The 21,168-nt window shown below is 45.1% G+C and overlaps 1 protein-coding gene across 1 annotated transcript in view; it reads left to right on the top strand.

The window, feature by feature from the left end:
* The window catches only part of MPP4 (MAGUK p55 scaffold protein 4), a 325,130-nt gene that overhangs the window by 49,246 nt on the left and 254,716 nt on the right, over positions 1 to 21,168 (top strand). The window contains exons 13-17 of the mRNA XM_073646104.1: positions 552 to 572; positions 989 to 1,008; positions 11,929 to 11,965; positions 18,041 to 18,211; positions 20,692 to 20,772. Coding sequence (XP_073502205.1) covers positions 552 to 572; positions 989 to 1,008; positions 11,929 to 11,965; positions 18,041 to 18,211; positions 20,692 to 20,772 — 330 coding nt within the window. The remainder of the gene's footprint in view (positions 1 to 551; positions 573 to 988; positions 1,009 to 11,928; positions 11,966 to 18,040; positions 18,212 to 20,691; positions 20,773 to 21,168) is intronic.

Raw genomic sequence — 21,168 nt, 5'->3', positions numbered from 1 at the left:
GGTTGAATTACATGATGGCTGATATTTATAAACAGAGTTTTGGAGACTGATAAAGAAGGCTTGCGGAATGTGCAAATTTCCTACATTGCTTGTTTTTACAAGCACTTTGCAACTTTAACCATTTACAAACTTGAGACAACCCTGTTAAAAAGTGATTAAAATAAAGTTATGTTAGACCTAGTGTTAACATCTTTTTGAAGCTTTAGTTCTGAAATTTCTCTTCCTTTACTGGTGAGTTTTTATATCTTTCCATGACTGATAATATAGCATATTTAATAATCCATAATCTGAACCATCCTATTGCTACCAAATGAAAATAATTTTACTGTAAGGGTGCAGTCAGACAGCCGTATAAATCGGTCCGAGCTCAAAAAGCAGTGCACGGACTCGCTGGCGGCTCTCCTGACCCAAGCATGATAGTTCCATGTATTTCTATGTAGCGGTCATGCTCGGGTCGAGAGAGCTCGGTCCGATTTATACGGCTGTCTGACCACGCACTTATAATGAAGAAATTATAAATAATGATTCACTCTTTTTTTTTCTTTGGCTAGATGAGGAAACATTTGAATCAGGTAAATATACATTTGAGGTTATGTAGTGCTAGAAATTACTTAATCCTGTACTGGTATCATGTAATAAGTCTTGTATTCAGTGTAATAAAAGGTTTGATCACACTTTTTATAACAGTCACATGTGTATATTGAACATATTAAACACTGGCTTGAAAATATTAATATATCTTAGAACTATTTGGCAACGTAAAGAAAGTGATACAGTATAAAAATGTTGATCTGAGTGTTTCTTCCCATCTGGTTAGCAGTATCTGTTGGCATGTTCCCAGCATGATGCCGTTCTGTGTATAGCCACCCTCTGATCTGCTGCCCAAAGATCTTAGCCAGCTGTTCTGCACATAATGTCCTTTATGAATGCAGTGCTAATAATAAATAATCATTTTATATTAATTCTCTTTGGCCTTTCATCTTACCAGAGGAATTGAAAGGAGGTAAGGTGAAATCATTATATTTCATGATTTTTGAAGGACTACTCGATATATTACCAGGGTAGGTGTAGATTAGGCTTTGGGCAGGGGCATTGATCATTTCCATGACCGATTGGCTAGAGGAAGTAAACTTCTCTAATGACCGATGCAGATCGGCTACTCCGATGGGTCTGCCATTTGTGTCACACAAAGAAAATAAACTATGCTCCTTCTCAGCCACTGAGCCATCAGACACTGTGTGTTTGCTTGGCCGCTAAGATGCAAATATCCTCTTCAGAGAAAGAGAATTAGAACACTAGCGCCTCCAGTTGGAAGTAGCAATCCTAAAAGTCAATCTCGACTCTTTACGGATCCTTGTGACATGACTTAGGATAAAAAGACCAAACCAGACATTTGTAGACACATGTTTGGAGGTGTTTGTCCCTTATCAGTTCAAAGCTAGAGATTTGATTTGGCTGGGTGAGAGGCCGCTGACAGAGGGTATAAGAGGGCAACATTTCTCCAAGTAGAGAGCGCCAAGCCAGCGTAAGGAGACTTTTAGACCATGCAATGCTCCTATGGGAAATTAAATATGCAAATATCATCTTCAGACTAGAACCATCTATTGGATGTAGCAATCCTAAAATTCAATATTTATTTATTTATTTTACTCACTTATACAGCACCATTATTCCACAGCGCTTTGCAAGCTGTAAGGCGGCGGTGTTTTCACCGTGCAGTAACTGAGGCAGTGACCCAAGCAAGTCCAACATAAACAGCTTTTATTCAGCAAAACTTACAGGTAAACAGAAAGTCCTCCGGTTCGCAGCCGGGTCCTTAAACAACGGTTGCTGTGGGCAACGGCCGCGCCGGGTCGCTCAGAGCCTGACAGGTGCAGAGCCTTCCTAGGCGTGGGTTCAGCTTCTCACAGATCCGCCAAGCTTTCCTGCTATGTTACTAGCAGGTCCCAACACTGAACAACACTAATCCTTAGTGCAGGGTATTTAAAGGACCTGTGGCAAGAGCCACTGGAAAACCCGGGTTGGAGGGAGGAGGCCGCCCCACTGCCTTCCTGTAGCCTCCACCAAGAAATGAAGGCCCTACCCAGGTCAATGTTCACCTTCATTCCTGCATTGCAGCCGCAGGTGAGTTTCTGACTGCAATGTACTCCAATGGATTTAATAGGTCTCTGTACACATTCTGGGGGATATATAATGTCCTTTGTATATGATCCCGATCACTGCCTCACATATCCCCCCCCCCCCCTCTGTTCAAACTTGTGGGGGTGAACATTTGACACCATACAAGGTGCCCGGGACAGGGCATCCGTGTTTGCCTGCGACTTGCCAGGGCGATGTTCTACAGAGAAACTGAAATTTTGCAGTGACAAGAACCACCTGGTGAGTCGCGCATTCCTCTCCTTGGCGTTCCTCATCCATACCAAGGGTGAGTGGTCCGTCACCAAGCGGAGCTGACGCCCGAGTAAATAATAACGTAGCGATTCCAAGGCACACTTAATAGCCAAACACTCTTTCTCTTCCACGCTATAGTTTTTCTCTACCGGGACAAGTTTTCTACTCAAGTAGGTGACCGGGTGCTCTTCACCATTCACTTTTTGTGACATTACCGCCCCTAGGCCTACTTCCGAGGCATCTGTCTGTACATTGAAGGTTTCCTTGAAGTTGGGGCTGATGAGGACCTGCTGTCCACACAGGGCCAACTTCATGGACTGAAAGGCTTCTTCTGCCTGAGGGTTCCACCGAACCATTACAGATTTTTTTTTTTTCCCTTTCAAGACATCGGTCAGGGCCGCCGTTCTCCCAGCAAAATTAGGTATAAACTGGCGGTAATACCCAAGGATGCCAAGGAATGCCCTCACCTGCTTTGTACTTGACGGTTTAGGCCAGTTTTTTATGGCCTCAACTTTATTGATTTGGGGCTTGAAAACTCCTCGGCCAATCACATACCCCAAATATCGGGCTTCCTCTAGCCCTATCACCCATTTTTTTGGGTTTGCCGTTAACCTTGCGGCTCTGAGAGAATCCAGCACCGCTTGTAGGTGCGTATGCCAGTCGGTGCTAAAGATGATAATATTATCTAGATACGCGGACGCGTACTCCTGATGTGGCTTGAGCACTATGTCCATCAACCTCTGGAATGTAGCCGGGGCCCCATGTAACCCAAAAGGTAAGACCACATAGTGATATAGACCCTCCGGAGTTATGAAGGTGGTCTTTTCCTTCGCCAATTTCGTGACCCTTGGTGAGATTGAGCGTGGTAAAGTACTGGGCCTGCCCCAGTCTCTCAATCAGCTCATCCACCCTGGGCATTGGATAAAGGTCAAACTTCGACACATCATTTAATTTCCGGAAATCGTTACAGAAGCGTAACGATCCGTCTGTTTTCGGAATCAGTACAATGGGGCTAGCCTACTCACTCTGTGATTCCTCAATGATGCCTAACTGGAGCATTTGTTTTATCTCAGCCGTGATGGCTTGCCTCCGGGCTTCGGGTACCCGGTACGGTGTCATTCGCACCCTTACCCCAGGTTCGGTGACAATGTCATGTTGGAGAACTTTAGTCCTACCCGGTAGCTCTGAGAGCACGTAAGTATTCTTCTGCACCAGTGAGCGAGCCTCCCGTCGCTGCTGTTTAGTGAGAGCATCACTTATCCTGACCTCTCCCCCAGACGACGCATCCCTGGCTGAAGGTAGAGAACTCTCTGGCGATATGCCCGGAGTGACGTCTGTAACTAAACACTCTAGATGCTGCTCAGGTTTCCTCCTTCCAGGCTGATACACCCGGTAATTTACCTCCCCCATCTTTTCTTGAACCTCATATGGCCCTTGCCACTTGGCCATGAGCTTACTCTCGTCTGTGAGTACCAGAACCAACACCCGATCGCCCTTGTTAAAAGACCTGACCCTGGCTGAGTAGCGCTCGATCAGGCTGACCACCTGGTCTAGGGTGCCGGGGTTCCCTTGCCCCACCCAACGTTGGATAGTGGCTGGCAGAGTCCTCACCAGCCGGTCAACCACCACCCTCTCCACCATCTGGGCTGGAGACAAGGTCTCAGGCTGGAGCCACCTCTTTACCAGCTGCAGAAGGTCATAAGCCTGAAACCGGCCCATGAAAATACACACTGAGCCCTCACATATGTATTGACCCCCAGTCGGGCAAGGATCTCACCTTTGAACCTCTGGTAGTCCTGGGCGTCCTCCCGACTGAGGTCGAAGTAGGCCTTCTGGGCATCGCCGACCGAAAACGGACCCATCTCTTCCGCCCACTGGCCGGCTGGTAGGTTTTCCCGCTCTGCTGTGCGTTCGTAGATGGTCAGGAAGGCTTTCACGTCGTCCTCCGGTCCCATCTTCCTCAACGCTGAGCGAACCTTGTCCCGGGCCTCTCGACGTTCCGGAATTGGTGTCGGGGCTGTTTCCCGCAGGGCAGCAATCTGTTGCAGCATCAGTTCATTTGTTTTTTGCTGCTGCTGGTACAGTAGCTGCTGCTGCTGATTATGCTGCTGTTCCTGCTCCTGCTGTTGCCGCTGGAGACTCAGGTACTGCTCCTGCTGTTGCCGCTGGGTGAGTACCAGCTGCTTTATCAGCTCCTCCATTTTGTCCATGGAGTGGGGCTGAAAGGTGGCAGGCTGGATTGTGGTTTTGCAGCTGCCGGTGGGGTATGCCTCAGTCACAATGCCCGCATTCTCCACCAAGCTGTAAGGCGGCGGTGTTCTCATCGTGCAGTAACTGAGGCAGTGACCCAAGCAAGTCCAACATAAACAGCTTTATTCAGTAACTCACGGGTAAACAGAAAGTCCTCCGGTTCGCAGCCGGGTTAACATGAGTCCTTAAACAACGTTTGCCGTAGGCAACGGCCGTGCCAGGCCGCTCAGAGCCTGATGGGTGTAGAGCCTTCCCAGGTGTGGGTTCAGCTACTCACAGATCTGCCAAGCTTTCCTGCTATACTCCTAGCAGGTCCCAACACTGAACAACGCTAATCCTTAATGCAGGGTTTTTAAAGGACCTGTGGCAAGAGCCACTGGAAAACCCGGGTTGGAGGGAGGAGGCCGCCCCACTGCCTTCCTGTAGCCTCCTCCAAGAAATGAAGGCCCTGCCGGGTTTTACAAATCTGCCTTAGCCAGATAGCCTGACCAGGTCAATGCTCACCTTCATTCCTGCATTGCAGCCGCAGGTGTGTCTGTGACTGCAATGCACTCCAATGGATTTAATAGGTCTCTGTACACATTCTGGGGGATATATAGCATCCTTTGTATACGATCCTGGTCACTGCCTCACAATACATAATAAATATTGACCCTTTATCGAGCCTTGCCATATGATTTAGGAGAAAAAGCCAAACCAGAGACATGTTTCTGGGTGTTTGCCACCTCATCAGTGCAAAACAAGATGTCTGATGTGGCCTATAATATATGCTTATATTAACTGCAACCCACTAGGTCGATTTCACTTTATTTACAGTCCCTATGTGCACTAATGGTTTAGTTGCTTGTAGTTTATGATCACTCTTATCTCTCACTATATGCAAAAATCAACTAAACATGCATTGACCTTCTGCTGGACTTATGTTTAAGGTGGCTCTTATTGTGGCGGGGAGTGTAAGGCTGTGTGCCCACGATGCGTTTTTTAAGCGTTTCCGCAGCAGCAAAAACGCTGCAGAAACGCTTAAAAAACGCATGGTAGAAGGCCTGCCATGTTCCCCAATGATAATCCGCATGTGCTGTGCACATGCAGCGGAAATTTCCGCTGCGGATTATCATTGCAGAAAAAAACGCAGCACTACCAATTATTTTGCGGAAGTGCTGCGTTTTCGCCGCCATTGACTTGCATTAGACCGCATGGATTACGTATCACTGTATACAGTACAGACCAAAAGTTTGGACACACCTTCTCATTTAAAGATTTCTCTGTATTTTCATGACTATGAAAATTGTACATTCACACTGAAGGCATCAAAACTATGAATTAACACATGTGAATTATATACTTAACATAAAAGTGTGAAACAACTGAAAATATGTCTTATATTCTAGGTTCTTCAAAGTAGCCACCTTTTGCTTTGATGACTGCTTTGCACACTCTTGGCATTCTCTTGATGAGCTTCAAGAGGTAGTCACCGGAAATAGTTTTCACTGCACAGGTGTGCCCTGTCAGGTTTAATAAGTGGGATTTCTTGCCTTGTAAATGGGGTTGGGACCATCAGTTGTGTTGTGCAGAAGTCTGGTGGATACACAGCTGATAGTCCTACTGAATAGACTGTTAGAATTTGTATTATGGCAAGAAAAAAGCAGCTAAGTAAAGAAAAACGAGTGGCTATCATTACTTTAAGAAATGAAGGTCAGTCAGTGCGAAAAATTGGGAAAACTTTGAAAGTGTCCCCAAGTGCAGTTGCAAAAACTATCAAGCGCTACAAAGAAACTGTCTCACATGAGGACCGCCCCAGGAAAGGAAGACCAAGAGTCACCTCTGCTTCTGAGGCTAAGTTTATCCGATTAACCAGCCTCAGAAATCGCAGGTCAACAGCAGCGCAAATTAGAGACCAGGTCAATGCCACACAGAGTTCTAGCAGCAGACACATCTCTACAACAACTGTTAAGAGGAGACTTTGTGCAGCAAGCCTTCATGGTAAAATAGCTGCTAGGAAACCACTGCTAAGGACAGGCAACAAGCAGAAGAGACTTGTCTGGGCTAAAGAACACAAGGAATGGACATTAGCCCAGTGGAAATCTGTGCTTTGGTTTGATGCGTCCAAATTTGAGATCTCTGGTTTCAACCACCGTGTCTGCGACGCAGAAAAGGTGAACGGATGGACTCTACATGCCTGGTTCTCACCGTGAAGCATGGAGGAGGAGGTGTGATGGTGTGGGTGTGCTTTGCTGGTGACACTGTTGGGGATTTATTCAAAATTGAAGGCATGCAGAACCAGCATGGCTTCCACAGCATCTTGCAGCGGCATGCTATTCCATCCGGTTTGCGTTTAGTTGGTCCATCATTTATTTTTCAACAGGACAATGACCCCAAACACACCTCCAGGCTGTGTAAGGGCTATTTGACCAAGAAGGAGAGTGATAGGGTGCTACGCCAGATGACCTGGCCTCCACAGTCACCAGACCTGAACCCAATCGAGATGGTTTGGGGTGAGCTGGACCGCAGAGTGAAGGCAAAAGGGCCAACAAGTGCTAAGCATCTCTGGGAACTCCTTCAAGATTGTTGGAAGACCATTTCCGGTGACTACCTCTTGAAGCTCATCAAGAGAATGCCAAGAGTGTGCAAAGCAGTCATCCAAGCAAAAGGTGGCTACTTTGAAGAACCTAGAATATAAGACATATTTTCAGTTGTTTCACTCTTTTTTGTTAAGTATATAATTCCACATGTGTTAATTCATAGTTTTGATGCCTTCAGTGTGAATGTACAATTTTCATAGTCATGAAAATACAGAAAAATCTTTACATGAGAAGGAGTGTCCAAACTTTTGGTCTGTACTATATGTAGATGCGCATTCCAGGCGTTCTAATGTGCGGATGGTACCCAGGTCTAGAGAAGAGGAGACTCTTCTCCGGACCTGGGTACCATAGAAAACTGTAAAAAAAAGAATAAAATAAAAAATAAATATATATTTACCTTCTGGCGGCCCCCGCTCTCCTTCTCTTCACTTGCCGGCAGTTCGCGATGTACTGAAGGACCAGTGCTGACGTCAGAGTCATGTGACGGGTCACGTGACGCTGACGTCGGCAGGTCCTTCAGTGTAACGCGATCTGCCGGCAGCCGGGACGGTGAAGCAAGACTGCGCGGGCCATCGGAAGTTAAGTATAGATTTATTTTTTATTTTTTGATATTCTCTCGGGTCACACTATATAAATCCATGCTGTTTGCATGGATTTATATAGTGTGACCAAGTTGACAAGCACTTTCCAAGTGATGCTAAAATCGCTTGGAAAGTGCTTGACAACCCGCATGCGGAAATGCAAGTGAAGAACGCTTCACATCCGCATGTCCCTGGCAGGAAAAAATGCATGTACAATGCGCATGTATAATCCGCATGTACAATCCGCATGTATAATCCGCATGTACAATCCGCATGCGTTTTTTTCTGCCAGGGAGATGCAGAAACGCTCAGGAAAAATCCGGAGCATTTCTGCATCGTGGGCACATAGCCTAACAAAGATGCTCCTGTGCTGACAATAGATCTATGTGTTAGCACACAAAAATAGTGTAATTTAGCCTTCTGGTGTGCCCACCCAAAAGTCAGTGGGGGGAGGCGGGGGGGTGAAACACATTGAGATGATCTAAGATATATTCTAGTGGCAGATGTATAGAATGAGGAATGATCATGATGACAGCTAATAAGATTATCGTATATAAATAGGAGTGTTTACATACAGCAGTGTATAGGTTTGCACGTGTACAATAGGCTCTGTCAGGCTAAGTGAGGTCCTTTTGAGGAACAAGATTAACCCCTTTACCCCCGAGGGTGGTTTGCACATTAATGACCAGGCCAATTTTTACAATTCTGACCACTGTCACTTTATGAGGTAATTACTCTGGAACGCTTCAACGGATCCCCCTGATTCTGAGACTGTTTTTTCGTGACATATTGTACTTCATGATTGTGGTAAAATTTCTTCGATATCACTTGCGTTTATTTGTGAAAAAAACAGAAATTTGGCGAAAATTTTTGTCATGGCAACATCCTGGAAGCCGCGGCAGATATCGCTGGAGGCCGGAAGAGGAGGTGAGTATCGGCGATCACCTCCCCTTGCCACTGCAATGCTGCGATCGACTGCGATCGACTTTGATCGCAGCATTGCGGGGGTTAATGTGCTGGGAGCGGTGCAAGACCGCTCCCTGCACATAGCCCTGGGTGTCAGCTGTGACAATCAGCTGACACCCGCCCGCGATTGCGCCCGCACAGCCTGTGTGCGGGCGAAATCGCCAGGGCGTACTAATACGTATCAGGTCCATAAGGCCCAGGGCACAGATACGTACTAATACTCCCTTGGTCGTAAAGGGGTTAAACATTTGATTAGCATAGTAATCATGTAGGAATAGAATAATAGATTAATATTGGCAGTTTGTGAAAAATGAGGGCATAGTGCAATTTTTCTAGAAGAGTAGGAGAAGGTATTGCTTTTGTGGCGCCCCTGAGGGTTCAGTCGCCACAGAGGTACTACACCTCACCCAGAGGTGTGGTGTCTCCTTCCCTCAGGTAAGGAGGGAGTGCTGCCCGGAACCCCAAACACCTGCATCCAACACTACACTGCTCCAGGCCGGCTGGAAGGGCAAGATGCAATGTGTTTTCCTGCTGAGCCCTGTCCCTGGCTGGAATGGAGGGAACCCAGAGGTAGGGGGAACCAGTAGTGGGTGAGGGTGGAGGAAGTAGTTTAAGGGAGCACTTTGGTAGGAGTATAAAATAGAGAAGCCATTTTAGGGAGTGGTAGATCAGTCAGTGGAGTCAGTGAAGAACAGTCATGGAGCAGAGTCTCAGTAGGAGCTCTGCTCCACAAGTAGGGGCCTAGTGTTAAGAGGCCCAGGAGGGGAGCAGAGGAGAAGGCTCCGTTCTAAGAAGGGATCCTAGGGGGTACGGCGAGTGCAGGAAGGCACCCGTATGCCCCCCATCTGTCAGAAGACAGAGGGATCGTAGGCCGCAAGAAGGGGACCGGTCCCTGGCCCAGTCGTGTACTTCAAGTCTCGGCTGGAAATACCGGAGGCTTCTGGCTTATATAGTCAGTTGCTGAAGCCGCATTCTAATCCCCAGGAGGGTCAAGCAGGTCCGGGAACTCCGACGCACAGGAGGGACTTCAGAGCACCCGAGCGGGATTGAGAGTGGGCAGCGCAGGGCAGGAGGGAGAAAGACCCAGTGTGAAGTCGGTCTAGCTAGGAACACAAGAAAGTGGGGTTCTGTCCAGTACTCCTAATCTGCCTGAGGAAGTGCTGAACCCCTACCTGGTGAATGCAGCGTGACGTGGGAGGCTAGCACCCGTACAGTGCACCAATGGAACTGTCATAAAAACTGTGAGTAAAGACTCGGATGACTGCACCGCACTGCCTCCGTCCATTCTTTATCTGCGCCATCTTTCCCTCACTGCTCTACAACACCCAGCGCAACCTCCACATCCTACACTGCCCTGGAGCTAGCTCTACCTGTGGAGAGCCACGCCATCCCTGCTGCCGTAACACCAGCTCCAGAGGACTGCTCCGCAGCGGCGGTACCCCTTAGCCGCATTCCACAGGTGGCGTCACGAACAATCCCAAAAATCCCCATATAAAAGTATCCCCCTTTGCACTGACCGCCCTGGGTCACGGACCGGGCCAGCCACCGTGATACTCCCCTACCGGCATACGCAGGGGCCCGGCTGCTGAGTACCCCACGGCCCTGGGGGCGCGTCACTTTAATTACATTGCACCAATTTTCTAATGTTACCATTTCAATTCATTGTTATGATTATTAGATGTATTGTTAGAATAAAGGATAATAAATGACAAAAATGCATTTAACCCCTTCACCCCTGGGCCATTTTCCGTTTTTGCGTTTCCGTTTTTTGCTCCTCTTCTTCCCAGAGCCATAACTTTTTTATTTTTCCATCAATATGGTCGTGTGAGGCTTGTTTTTTTGCGGGACAACGCCATTGGTTTTACCATATCGTGTACTGAAAAATGGGGAAAAAATTCAAAGTGCGATGATATTGCAAAAAAAAAAAGTGCAATTCCACAATTGTTTTTTTTTTTTTTTTTACCATGTTCAGTAAATGCTAAAACTGACCATCCATTATGATTCTTGAGGTTATTACGAGTTTTCAGTTCTCAAACATGTATAGGTTATTTTTTATTTAAGTGGTGAAAAAAAAATCCAAAGTTTGTTAAAAGAAAAAAAAATTGCGCCATTGTCCAAGACCCGTAGCGTCTCCATTTTTCGGGATCCGGGGCCGGGTGAAGGCTTATTTTTTGCGCGCCGAGCTTACGTTTTTATTGATACCATTTTGGGGTAGATACAATCTTTTGATCGCCTGTTATTGCATTTTACTGCGACCAAAAAAACACCATTCTGGCATTTTGATTTTTTTCTCATTACGCCATTTACCAATTGGATTAATTGTTTATAAAGTTTGATAGACCAGGCGTTTCTGAACGTGACGATACCAAATATATGTATTTTTGATTATTTGGTTATATTTTATCATATTAGTCCACCTCAGTCAGTGATAGTGTTTTAAATAAGTGGATTTTTGTTGAGTTATGTAGGTCCTCACTCTGTGAATTGGACTTATGTTTATAAGTCAATCTGGGAACACAAGATGCAGTGTAAAGCATGAAGGAGTGATAGAACAGCTACCAGAGTCACTGATGAGGTCTGTTTCAGGCATCAACTGCAACTTTTACTAAAACACAGAGGAGTTTAACTGCCTATACTCAAATACTGAAAATTCAAGACAAGTCCCCAAAGTTTAAAGTACCTGAAGGCGGTCATTCTGAAGTTTTCCCCATGTCCTCTACTAGTCATAACAAAAATGGTGAAAGTTCAACTGTATCTCACAGTGACATTATGAATATGGTACGGAGGCATTACTGTCATGAGCCTACCCGAGGAAAGGATGCTCCACAACACAACTGGTTATATACATTAAGTAATTTCAGTTGTAGAATGATCACTAGGCCAAAATGTAATTATGATTACAAAAAAACAAGTGCATTTTACATTTTCATATTCATTTATGTTTCATTTACTTGTTCACTTTTCCTGTTTATTTTTCAGTCATTTTGTGTTGCCTGTTTTGAACTTTGATGATCCCAGTTGTGAACCGTAGTCCTAAATGTTTAATCCACACACAAAGTTTTCCAATCATGTCTCACACAACGTAATGATAAAGAATGACAAGCTTTTATAATAACATCCTCTCTCACCCCGTCCTGTTTTTACATGCATGTTAAGAAGAGGAAGAATATGGCAGTGATGGACAGGCATACGTTATTGGTAAGTCTGAGATTTGTTATTATAGCAAAGGAATGTGGATTAACTATTATACACATGGGTCCATGGGAATCCCACATCCTAATAAATATGAAGACTTTAATGAAACAAAATTGCAAAAATAAATATTGTACACATGTAGGTCTTTAATAAAAACATTGAAATTCCATAAAAGAATCCCTCTGTGAGTAGATGTGGTTATTGCCAATGAGTCTTTCTGAACAATCTTGGACACATCACAGTGTTTTTATGTAGTGTTTTTGTAGGATTTACTATCTCACTTACACTTATAGGAAATGTGCCATCAGAGAAGGAACACATGTTTAAATCAGTTTTTTGTGTTAAATGTATTTCTAAGCAATTTTGGATAATGTTTTTTTTCCATCACAATCTTTATGTAAAAAAAAAAAAAATTAGTAATCTTGCAATTTTTCCACTGGCCACTGGGGCTTGTTTAGACTTTCTGTCATTTCCTGTGTGAGTCAGTCTATTTTTGCTAATGTACATGTGGATTACCTAAAACAACAGGAAGTGTGAGTGTAGGAATGCCCCAGTGGCGAGTGGGTGCAATATTTCTCATTTTCATTTAAAATATAGATAATGATATGGAAAAATCCAGTGGTTTTGAATAAGACATTTAAACACAAAAACCTTATTCAAACCATAGATGATTGTCTGATGACACATTCCTTTGAAAGAGGTTCTTTCACCAAAGTTTTCACATTGAACTGGACAGACAATGTAATAGTGGCTGCAGAGCGGAATAAAACTCTTTTTTTTTTATTTCACCTATCAATTACAGAGATATTAGCAATCAAAGTATTTGGCATTCAGTGAGTTAACACATATTTGAGCTAAGCAAAAATTATCAGACAGTTTTCACGGGGGGCGTGTAAATATTGTCCCTCTATGATGCCGACCAATCATAAGCAGGCAGCAATAAAGCAGAAAAACAACACACTCACACAATAGCTCAGAACATGTTTCTCAGTGTGTGAGATGTAAGGCTACAGCTTTGAACTCCTGGCCTAATCTTGTGAATGATTTGAAAGTTCTGGGAGATTAGATGACTCATACCTTTCATATAAGGTCCTTGTGGGGGGAGGGCAGAGCTATGAGAGGAGGAGAGCTGATAGAAGGGTTTGTAATGTGACACAGCTAAACTCAGCTGTGCTGCCCCTTCCTCCCACAGAGACTTTATCTGATAGGTGTGAGTCACCTGTGCTCTATTCCACCAGAATTTTAATGATGCAGGAGTTTAGAGCAGGAGATTAAGGCTGTATTCTTACATCTCACACACAGTGAAATCTAAGCTATTGTGGGACATATTCTAATTTCTCCAGTGTGTTGCTGCCTGCCTATGATTGGCCAGCTCTTTCAGTGAGAAGTACACCCCCCCCAGTGAAAACTATCTGATAACTGTTACATACCTGGCGGTGTCCTTGCATGGTGGTCCATCTCCCACTGTGCAAGAGCACGCACTTGATCTCCAGTCCAGTCTGCTGGCCTGGCTTCCCTCCATGCTGTCTGCTTGCCTCTGTTTCTGCTGCTTAAGGGCGGAGCCCGATCACTTCCTGCTTCTTGTAGCTGCTGCAGGCACACCCCTTGTGCGTCCTCAGCCTATTGCTGTCTGTCACCTGGTATTTAACCCAGCTCCTCCCTGGAATCCATGCCTGAGCATTGTGTTCTGTCAGTTGGCTTCTGGTCGCTGACATGCCAGGTCCCGTCTATGTTTCCTGCCTATCAGTATCAGTTCCTGTGTCTGAACTGTGTCCTGTCTGTGCACTCTAGCCAGCTGTCTGTCTGCCTTCCTGAGGTGGTATTTCCAGGCCTGTCTGAACACGCTCCTAGCCTGTTCGTCTCGCCCTCTGGGGGCCGCATACCCAGACACACTCCCATTTTGTTGCAGTAACTGTTCTTGTCTGAACTGTCTCCTAGTTTTTTATCTGTTTTGCCTTTATGTCCGTTTGCTCCCTTTTTCTGTAGTGTCTGAACGTGCACCTAACTCCTTCTCGTTGTCGCTGTACTTCCGTTTGTGAGTTGGAGTCCTCTCGCTACTTCTTTGCAAGTATCTAGTGTGTATCTGGTTCTGCCTTTCTTTCTGTTCCGTGTGAACAGAGCCCTGTCCCCTTTGCTTTGTCTTTGTTTTCCTCTTCGGTGATTTATCTCAGCCCTGTTCACCGCGTCTGCGGTTTCGCTCTGCTCAGCCTTGTCTACTGCGTCTGCGGTTTTTCTCTGCTCAGCCTTGTCTACCGCGTCTGCGGTTCTGCTCTGCTCAGCCTTGTCTACCGCGTCTGCGGTTTTGCTCTACTCAGCCTTGTCCACCGCGTCTGTGGTTCTGCTCTGCTCAGCCTTGTCTCCCACGTCTGTGGTTCTGCTCTGCTCAGCCTTGTCCACCGCGTCTGTGGTTCTGCTCTGCTCAGCCTTGTCCACCGCGTCTGCGGTTCCGCTCTGCTCTGACCCTTTGCTCGCTGCTCTGGCAGTCTCGCTCTGCTCTGACCCTTTGCTCGCTGCTCCGGCAGTCTCGCTCTGCTCTGACCCTTTGCTCGCTGCTCTGGCAGTCTCGCTCTACTCTGACCCTTTGCTCGCTGCTCCGGCAGTCTCGCTCTGCTCTGACCCTTTGCTCGCTGCTCCGGCAGTCTCGCTCTGCTCTGACCCTTTGCTCGCTGCTCCGGAAGTCTCGCTCTGCTCTGACCCTTTGCTCGCTGCTCCGGCAGTCTCGCTCTGCTCTGACCCTTTGCTCGCTGCTTCGGCAGTCTCGTCCTGCTCCTCTCTCGCTTACCGCTCCAGGCAGTCTCGTCTGGTTCTGCTCTTGCTCGCTTCTCTGGGCGGCCTCACTCTGCTGTTTGTCCACCGCATCTGCGGTTCTGTTCCTGAGTCCCAGTCTGTACTGGGTCCTATCCACTCGGTGCTCCAACCTGTCGTACCTGCCAGTACCTCCCTGCCTGCATACCAGTCGTGCTTACCAGCATCCGCCAGTCTGCATACCAGCCGTGTCTGCCTGTACCCAGCAGTCTGTGTGCCAGCCTGACCTGCCTGTTCCTGTATTCCCCTGTGTGGGTCAACAGCCGTGTCCGGGGTCTGTCCTGGAGTAGCACCTGGTCCCTCTGCTCGGTTCCTCCTTGGTGCACTGGCGTCGTATGCCGTCGTGCGAACCTGGTCGGATCGGGTGGATACTTAGTTACGCCCCTCCGGGCATTCACTCTCCGGCACGGTCCAGTGGAATCACTACATATACACGCACACACCACTCAGCCCGGGCGTGTGCATTACAATAACACACACTCGGACGTGACAAAAGTTAACTCATTAGGTGCCAGATACTTTCACAATATCAATGCAATGGAGAGGTGAAATAAAAAAAATGTTTTATTCCACTCTGAAACCACTATTACATTGTATGTCCAGTTAAATAAGAAAATTTTGGTGAAAGGTCCTCTTTAACCCCTTACTACTGTGCTACTGTGGCTAGTTTTGAGCTATAGAGTACAATGATTTTATAGATTGCGCTTTCATCGAATCCTTCTGAGAGCAATACAATTTTTATTTTTACATTTTATGGCGTTCACTATGAAATATAAATTATATCTTAGGTTTATTCTGTGAGTCAGCAGGTTTAAGCAATAACAAGTGTTTATTTATATACACGGCTCAAAAAAATAAAGGGAACACTCAAATAACACATCCTACATCTGAATGAATGAAATATTCTTATTGAATACTTTGTTCTGTACAAAGTTGAATGTGCTGACAACAAAATCACACAAAAATCAACAATGGAAATCAAATTTATTAACCAATGGAGGCCTGGATTTGGAGTCACCCCCAAAATTAAGGTGGAAAAACACACTACAGGCTGATCCAACTTTGATGTAATGTCCTTAAAACAAGTCAAAATGAGGCTCAGTATTGTGTGTGGCCTCCACGTGCCTGTATGACCTCCCTACAACGCCTGGGCGTGCTACTGATGAGGTTGCGGATGGTCTCCTGTGGGATCTCCTCCCAGAACTGGACTACAGCATCCGCCAACTCCTGGACAGTCTGTTGTGCAACGTGACGTTGGTGGATGGAGCGAGACATGATGTCCCAGATGTGCTCAATCGGATTCAGGTCTGGGGAACAGGCGGGCCAGTCCATAGCTTCAATGCCTTCATCTTGCAGGAACTGCTGACACACTCCAGCCACATGAGGTCTGGCATTGTCCTGCATTAGGAGGAACCCAGGGCCAACCGCACCAGCATATGGTCTCACAAGGGGTCTGAGGATCTCATCTCGGTACCTAATGGCAGTCAGGCTACCTCTGGCGAGCACATGGAGGGCTGTGCGGCCCTCCAAAGAAATGCCACCCCACACCATTACTGACCCACGGCCAAACCGATCATGCTGAAGGATGTTGCAGGCAGAAGATCGCTCTCCACGGCGTCTCCAGACTCTGTCACGTCTGTCACATGTACTCAGTGTGAACCTGCTTTCATCTGTGAAGAGCACAGGGCGCCAGTGGCGACTTTGCCAATCCTGGTGTTCTGTGACAAATGGCAAGTGTCCTGCACGGTGTTGGGCTGTGAGCACAACCCCCATCTGTGGATGTTGGGCCCTCATACCACCCTCATGGAGTTGGTTCTAACCATTTGTGCAGACACATGCACATTTGTGGCCTGCTGAAGGTCATTTTGCAGGTCTCTGGCAATGCTCCTCCTGTTCCTCCTTGCACAAAGGCGGAGGTAGCAGTCCTGCTGCTGGGTTGTTGCTCTCCTATGGCCCCCTCCACATCTCCTGGTGTACTGGCCTGTCTCCTGGTAGCGCCTCCAGCCTCTGGACACTACGCTGACAGACACAGCAAACCTTCTTGCCACAGCTTTGATGTGCCATCCTGGATGAGCTGCACTACCTGAGCAACTTCTGTGGGTTGTAGAGTCCGTCTCATGCTATCACGAGTGTGAAAGCACAACCAACATTCAAAAGTGACCAAAACATCAGCCAGAAAGCATTGGTACTGAGATGTGGTCTGTGGTCCCCACCTGCAGAACCACTCCTTTTATTGAGGGTGTCTTGATAATTGCCAATAATTTCCATCTACTGTATTGTCTATTTCATTTGCACAACAGCATGTGAAATTGATTGTCAGTATTGCTTCCTAAGTGAACAGTTTGATTTCACAGAAGTTTGATTTACTTGGAGTTATATTCTGTTGTTTAAGTGTTCCCTTTATTTTTTTGAGCAGTGTATATATAATATGTAACACTTTTTTTATAGTTTATTTATACTTTACAACTTTTGCACAAAAACAACACTAGCTTTTATATTAATGGCAACATCTGATTTATGAATAGGAAGACTTCTATATCGAAAAATAGAAGGAGTATCCATCTCACCACAGTAGTCCTTAATTCTCCGGAGGTCGGATCAACACCACTTTTAAGGCAGGAAGACAAGTAAACGAAGTAGAGATAGATCCAGCTGCATGGATACAAATTCCTGAAATTTTATTAATTCATATAAAAATCCCACAAGAAATCCATAACAGTCCAAAAGTGAAACATTTAAAAAGCTTCCCTAGGCTAGTGTCCACAGTTCGGGACCCAGTCCTTTGTCTGCCCTTATTCACACAGCGGTCAACTTTGACACATGGTAAGGTTTTTAATATTAGACAGTGTAGGACTTTCCCGAACGGATTCATCTTGTCGCGGTGGGATAGCGTTCATACTATTCTTGATCAGAAACAGTGTTACTAAGAACCCTATTTTATTTAAATGCACTTGCTTTTTATTTATTTACAGAGGGGTTGAGGTTCATTTTGCTTCTTGTAGGTTTTTCTGTTTTTGTTGCATGTAGTATTCGTGGACCATGACTAAGGGTGTGACATGCATAACAAACACATCGGTAGTGTATCACTTTTGGACTGTTATGGATGTTTTGTGTGATTTTTATATGAACAAATAAAATTTCAGGAATTTTTGTCTGTGTAGCTGGATCTCTCTCTATTTCATTTATATGACTTCTATATTCCCCAATAGGACATGCACACAGTAATAATCTTTCATCAGTGTTGTGGCAATAATCTTTTTCTGTCTTCCACAGCTGGATTTCGGAGAAGCATGCGCCTTTGCCGCAGAAAGTCCCACAACATCCAATTTTCCTGTTACTCTAGATGTCCAAGTAGCTGTTACCACACTTTAGCTGCCCCTTATGAAGAGGTTGTAAGATATCAGAGAAGACCCTGTGACCGTCATAGACTTATTGTTCTATTGGGTTAGTCCATCTAGTTCTCAGACTACAGAACTGAATGTGTGTATGTGTGTGCATGTACTGTGCATATACAGGGTGCATATCCATATAAATGGCCCACCCTGTATATATATATATATATACACTGCTCAAAAAAATAAAGGGAACACTCAAATAACACATCCTAGATCTGAATGAATTAAATACTTTGTTCTCTACAAAGTTGAATGTGCTGACAACAAAATCACACAAAAATCATCAATGGAAATCAAATTTATTAACCAATGGAGGCCTGAATTTGGAGTCACCCCCAAAATTAAAGTGGAAAAACACACTACAGGCTGATCCAACTTTGATGTAATGTCCTTAAAACAAGTCAAAATGAGGCTCAGTATTGTGTGTGGCCTCCACGTGCCTGTATGACCTCCCTACAATGCCTGGGCATGCTCCTGATGAGGTTGCGGATGGTCTCCGGTGGGATCTCCTCCCAGACCTGGACTAAAGCATCCGCCAACTCCTGGACAGTCTGTTGTGCAACGTGACGTTGGTGGATGGAGCGAGACATGATGTCCCAGATGTGCTCAATCGGATTCAGGTCTGGGGAACGGGCGGGCCAGTCCATAGCTTCAACGCCTTCATCTTGCAGGAACTGCTGACACACTCCAGCCACATGAGGTCTGGCATTGTCCTGCATAAAATGCACTGATTTTTATCACAAATATGATGTGCATATATGTACAGTACAGACCAAAAGTTTGGACACACCTTCTCATTTAAAGATTTTTCTATATTTTCATGACTATGAAAATTGTACATTCACACTGAAGGCATCAAAACTATGAATTAACACATGTGGAATTATATACTTAACAAAAAAGTGTGAAACGACTGAAGAACCTAGAATATAAGACATATTTTCAAAGTAGCCACCTTTTGCTTTGATGACTGCTTTGCACACTCTTGGCATTCTCTTGATGAGCTTCAAGAGGTAGTCACCGGAAATGGTTTTCACTTCACAGGTGTGCCCTGTCAGGTTTAATAAGTGGGATTTTTGCCTTATAAATGGGGTTGGGACCATCAGTTGTGTTGTGCAGAAGCCTGGTGGAAAAACAGCTGATAGTCCTACTGAATAGACTGTTAGAATTTGTATTATGGCAAGAAAAAATCAGCTAAGTAAAGAAAAATGAGTGGCCTTCATTACTTTAAGAAATGAAGGTCAGTCAGTGCGAAAAATTGGGAAAACTTTGAAAGTGTCCCCAAGTGCAGTTGCAAAAACCATCAAGCGCTACAAAGAAACTGGCTCACATGAGGACCGCCCCAGGAAAGGAAGACCAAGAGTCACCTCTGCTTCTGAGGATAAGTTTATCCAAGTCACAAGCCTCAAAAATCACAGGTTAACAGCAGCTCAGATTAGAGACCAGGTCAATGCCACACAGAGTTCTAGCAGCAGACACATCTCTACAACAACTGTTAAGAGGAGACTTTGTGCAGCAGGCCTACTTGGTAAAATAGCTGCTAGGAAACCACTGCTAAGGACAGGCAACAAGCAGAAGAGACTTGTTTGGGCTAAAGAACACAAGGAATGGACATTAGACCAGTGGAAATCTGTGCTTTGGTCTGATGAGTCCAAATTTGAGATCTTTGGTTCCAACCACCGTCTCTTTGTGCGATGCAGAAAAGGTGAACGGATGGACTCTACATGCCTGGTTCCCACCGTGAAGCATGGAGGAGGAGGTGTGATGGTGTGGGGGTGCTTTGCTGGTGACACTGTTGGAGATTCATTCAAAATTGAAGGCATACTGAACCAGCATGGCTACCACAGCATCTTGCAGCGGCATGCTATTCCATCCTGTTTGCATTTAGCTGGACCATCATTTATTTTTCAACAGGACAATGACCCCAAACACGCCTCCAGGCTGTGCAAGGGCTATTTGACCAAGAAGGAGAGTGATGGGGTGCTATGCCAGATGACCTGGCCTCCACAGTCACCAGACCTGAACCCAATCGAGATGGTTTGGGGTGAGCTGGACCGCAGAGTGAAGGCAAAAGGGCCAACAAGTGCTAAGCATCTCTGGGAACTCCTTCAAGATTGTTGGAAGACCATTTCCGGTGACTACCTCTTGAAGCTCATCAAGAGAATGCCAAGAGTATGTAAAACAGTCATCAAAGCAAAAGGTGGCTACTTTGAAGAACCTAGAATATAAGACATATTTTCAGTTGTTTCACACTTTTTTGTTAAGTATATAATTCCACATGTGTTAAATCATAGTTTTGATGCCTTCAGTGTGAATGTACAATTTTCATAGTCATGAAAATACAGAAAAATCTTTAAATGAGAAGGTGTGTCCAAACTTTTGGTGTGAACTGTATATATAATAAGTTTGGTAAATTTTATGAAAGTTTTCACTTTGTGGTTGTAGTATAACAACCCAATAGATGTAGATTAACGGGATATTATTATTTTTAATTGTTTTACAATTATAACACATTTTCTTTTTTTACAGGACCATCGGGAGTTGGTGTTAATGAATTAAGAAAACAACTTATTAGGCTAAATCCCAACATATTTTACAGCCCAGTGCCACGTAAGTGCTAATATTGTTAATCCAAGAAATATATATACCGTATTAGGCCATTGGAAATAGTAATGAACTGATATATCAAAAAAACTTTCAGAAAGATATGCAAGTGTCCATTCTATAAATATCTGTGCAATTATAACAATGACACTTATCACAATTCTTTGTTGTCAAACCTGTAAAAAAGGGAGATTTAGAAGGTCATACCTCGGCCTGGTAAACCGCTCTGTCTGTAGGATGGTTGTAGGCATCCAGAATTGTAGAACTAGGGCTAGGTGAAAAAAAGGAAATTAGGAGGATGCTCTGTATAAAGATATATTATAAAATTGATCAGCAAGTCTATGAGACCGTAAAAAACTTCGGACAGCACTCGGATGACATTTATGTTATATCTTAGTGTTG

The sequence above is a fragment of the Phyllobates terribilis genome, unplaced genomic scaffold (assembly GCF_046119375.1).
Source record: "Phyllobates terribilis strain yellow unplaced genomic scaffold, ASM4611937v1 Scaffold_9__5_contigs__length_417890890, whole genome shotgun sequence".
NCBI classification, from domain to species: domain Eukaryota; kingdom Metazoa; phylum Chordata; class Amphibia; order Anura; family Dendrobatidae; genus Phyllobates; species Phyllobates terribilis.
The sequence above is the reverse complement of the archived record's forward strand: the minus strand, read 5'-3'. Positions and strand labels throughout refer to the sequence as shown.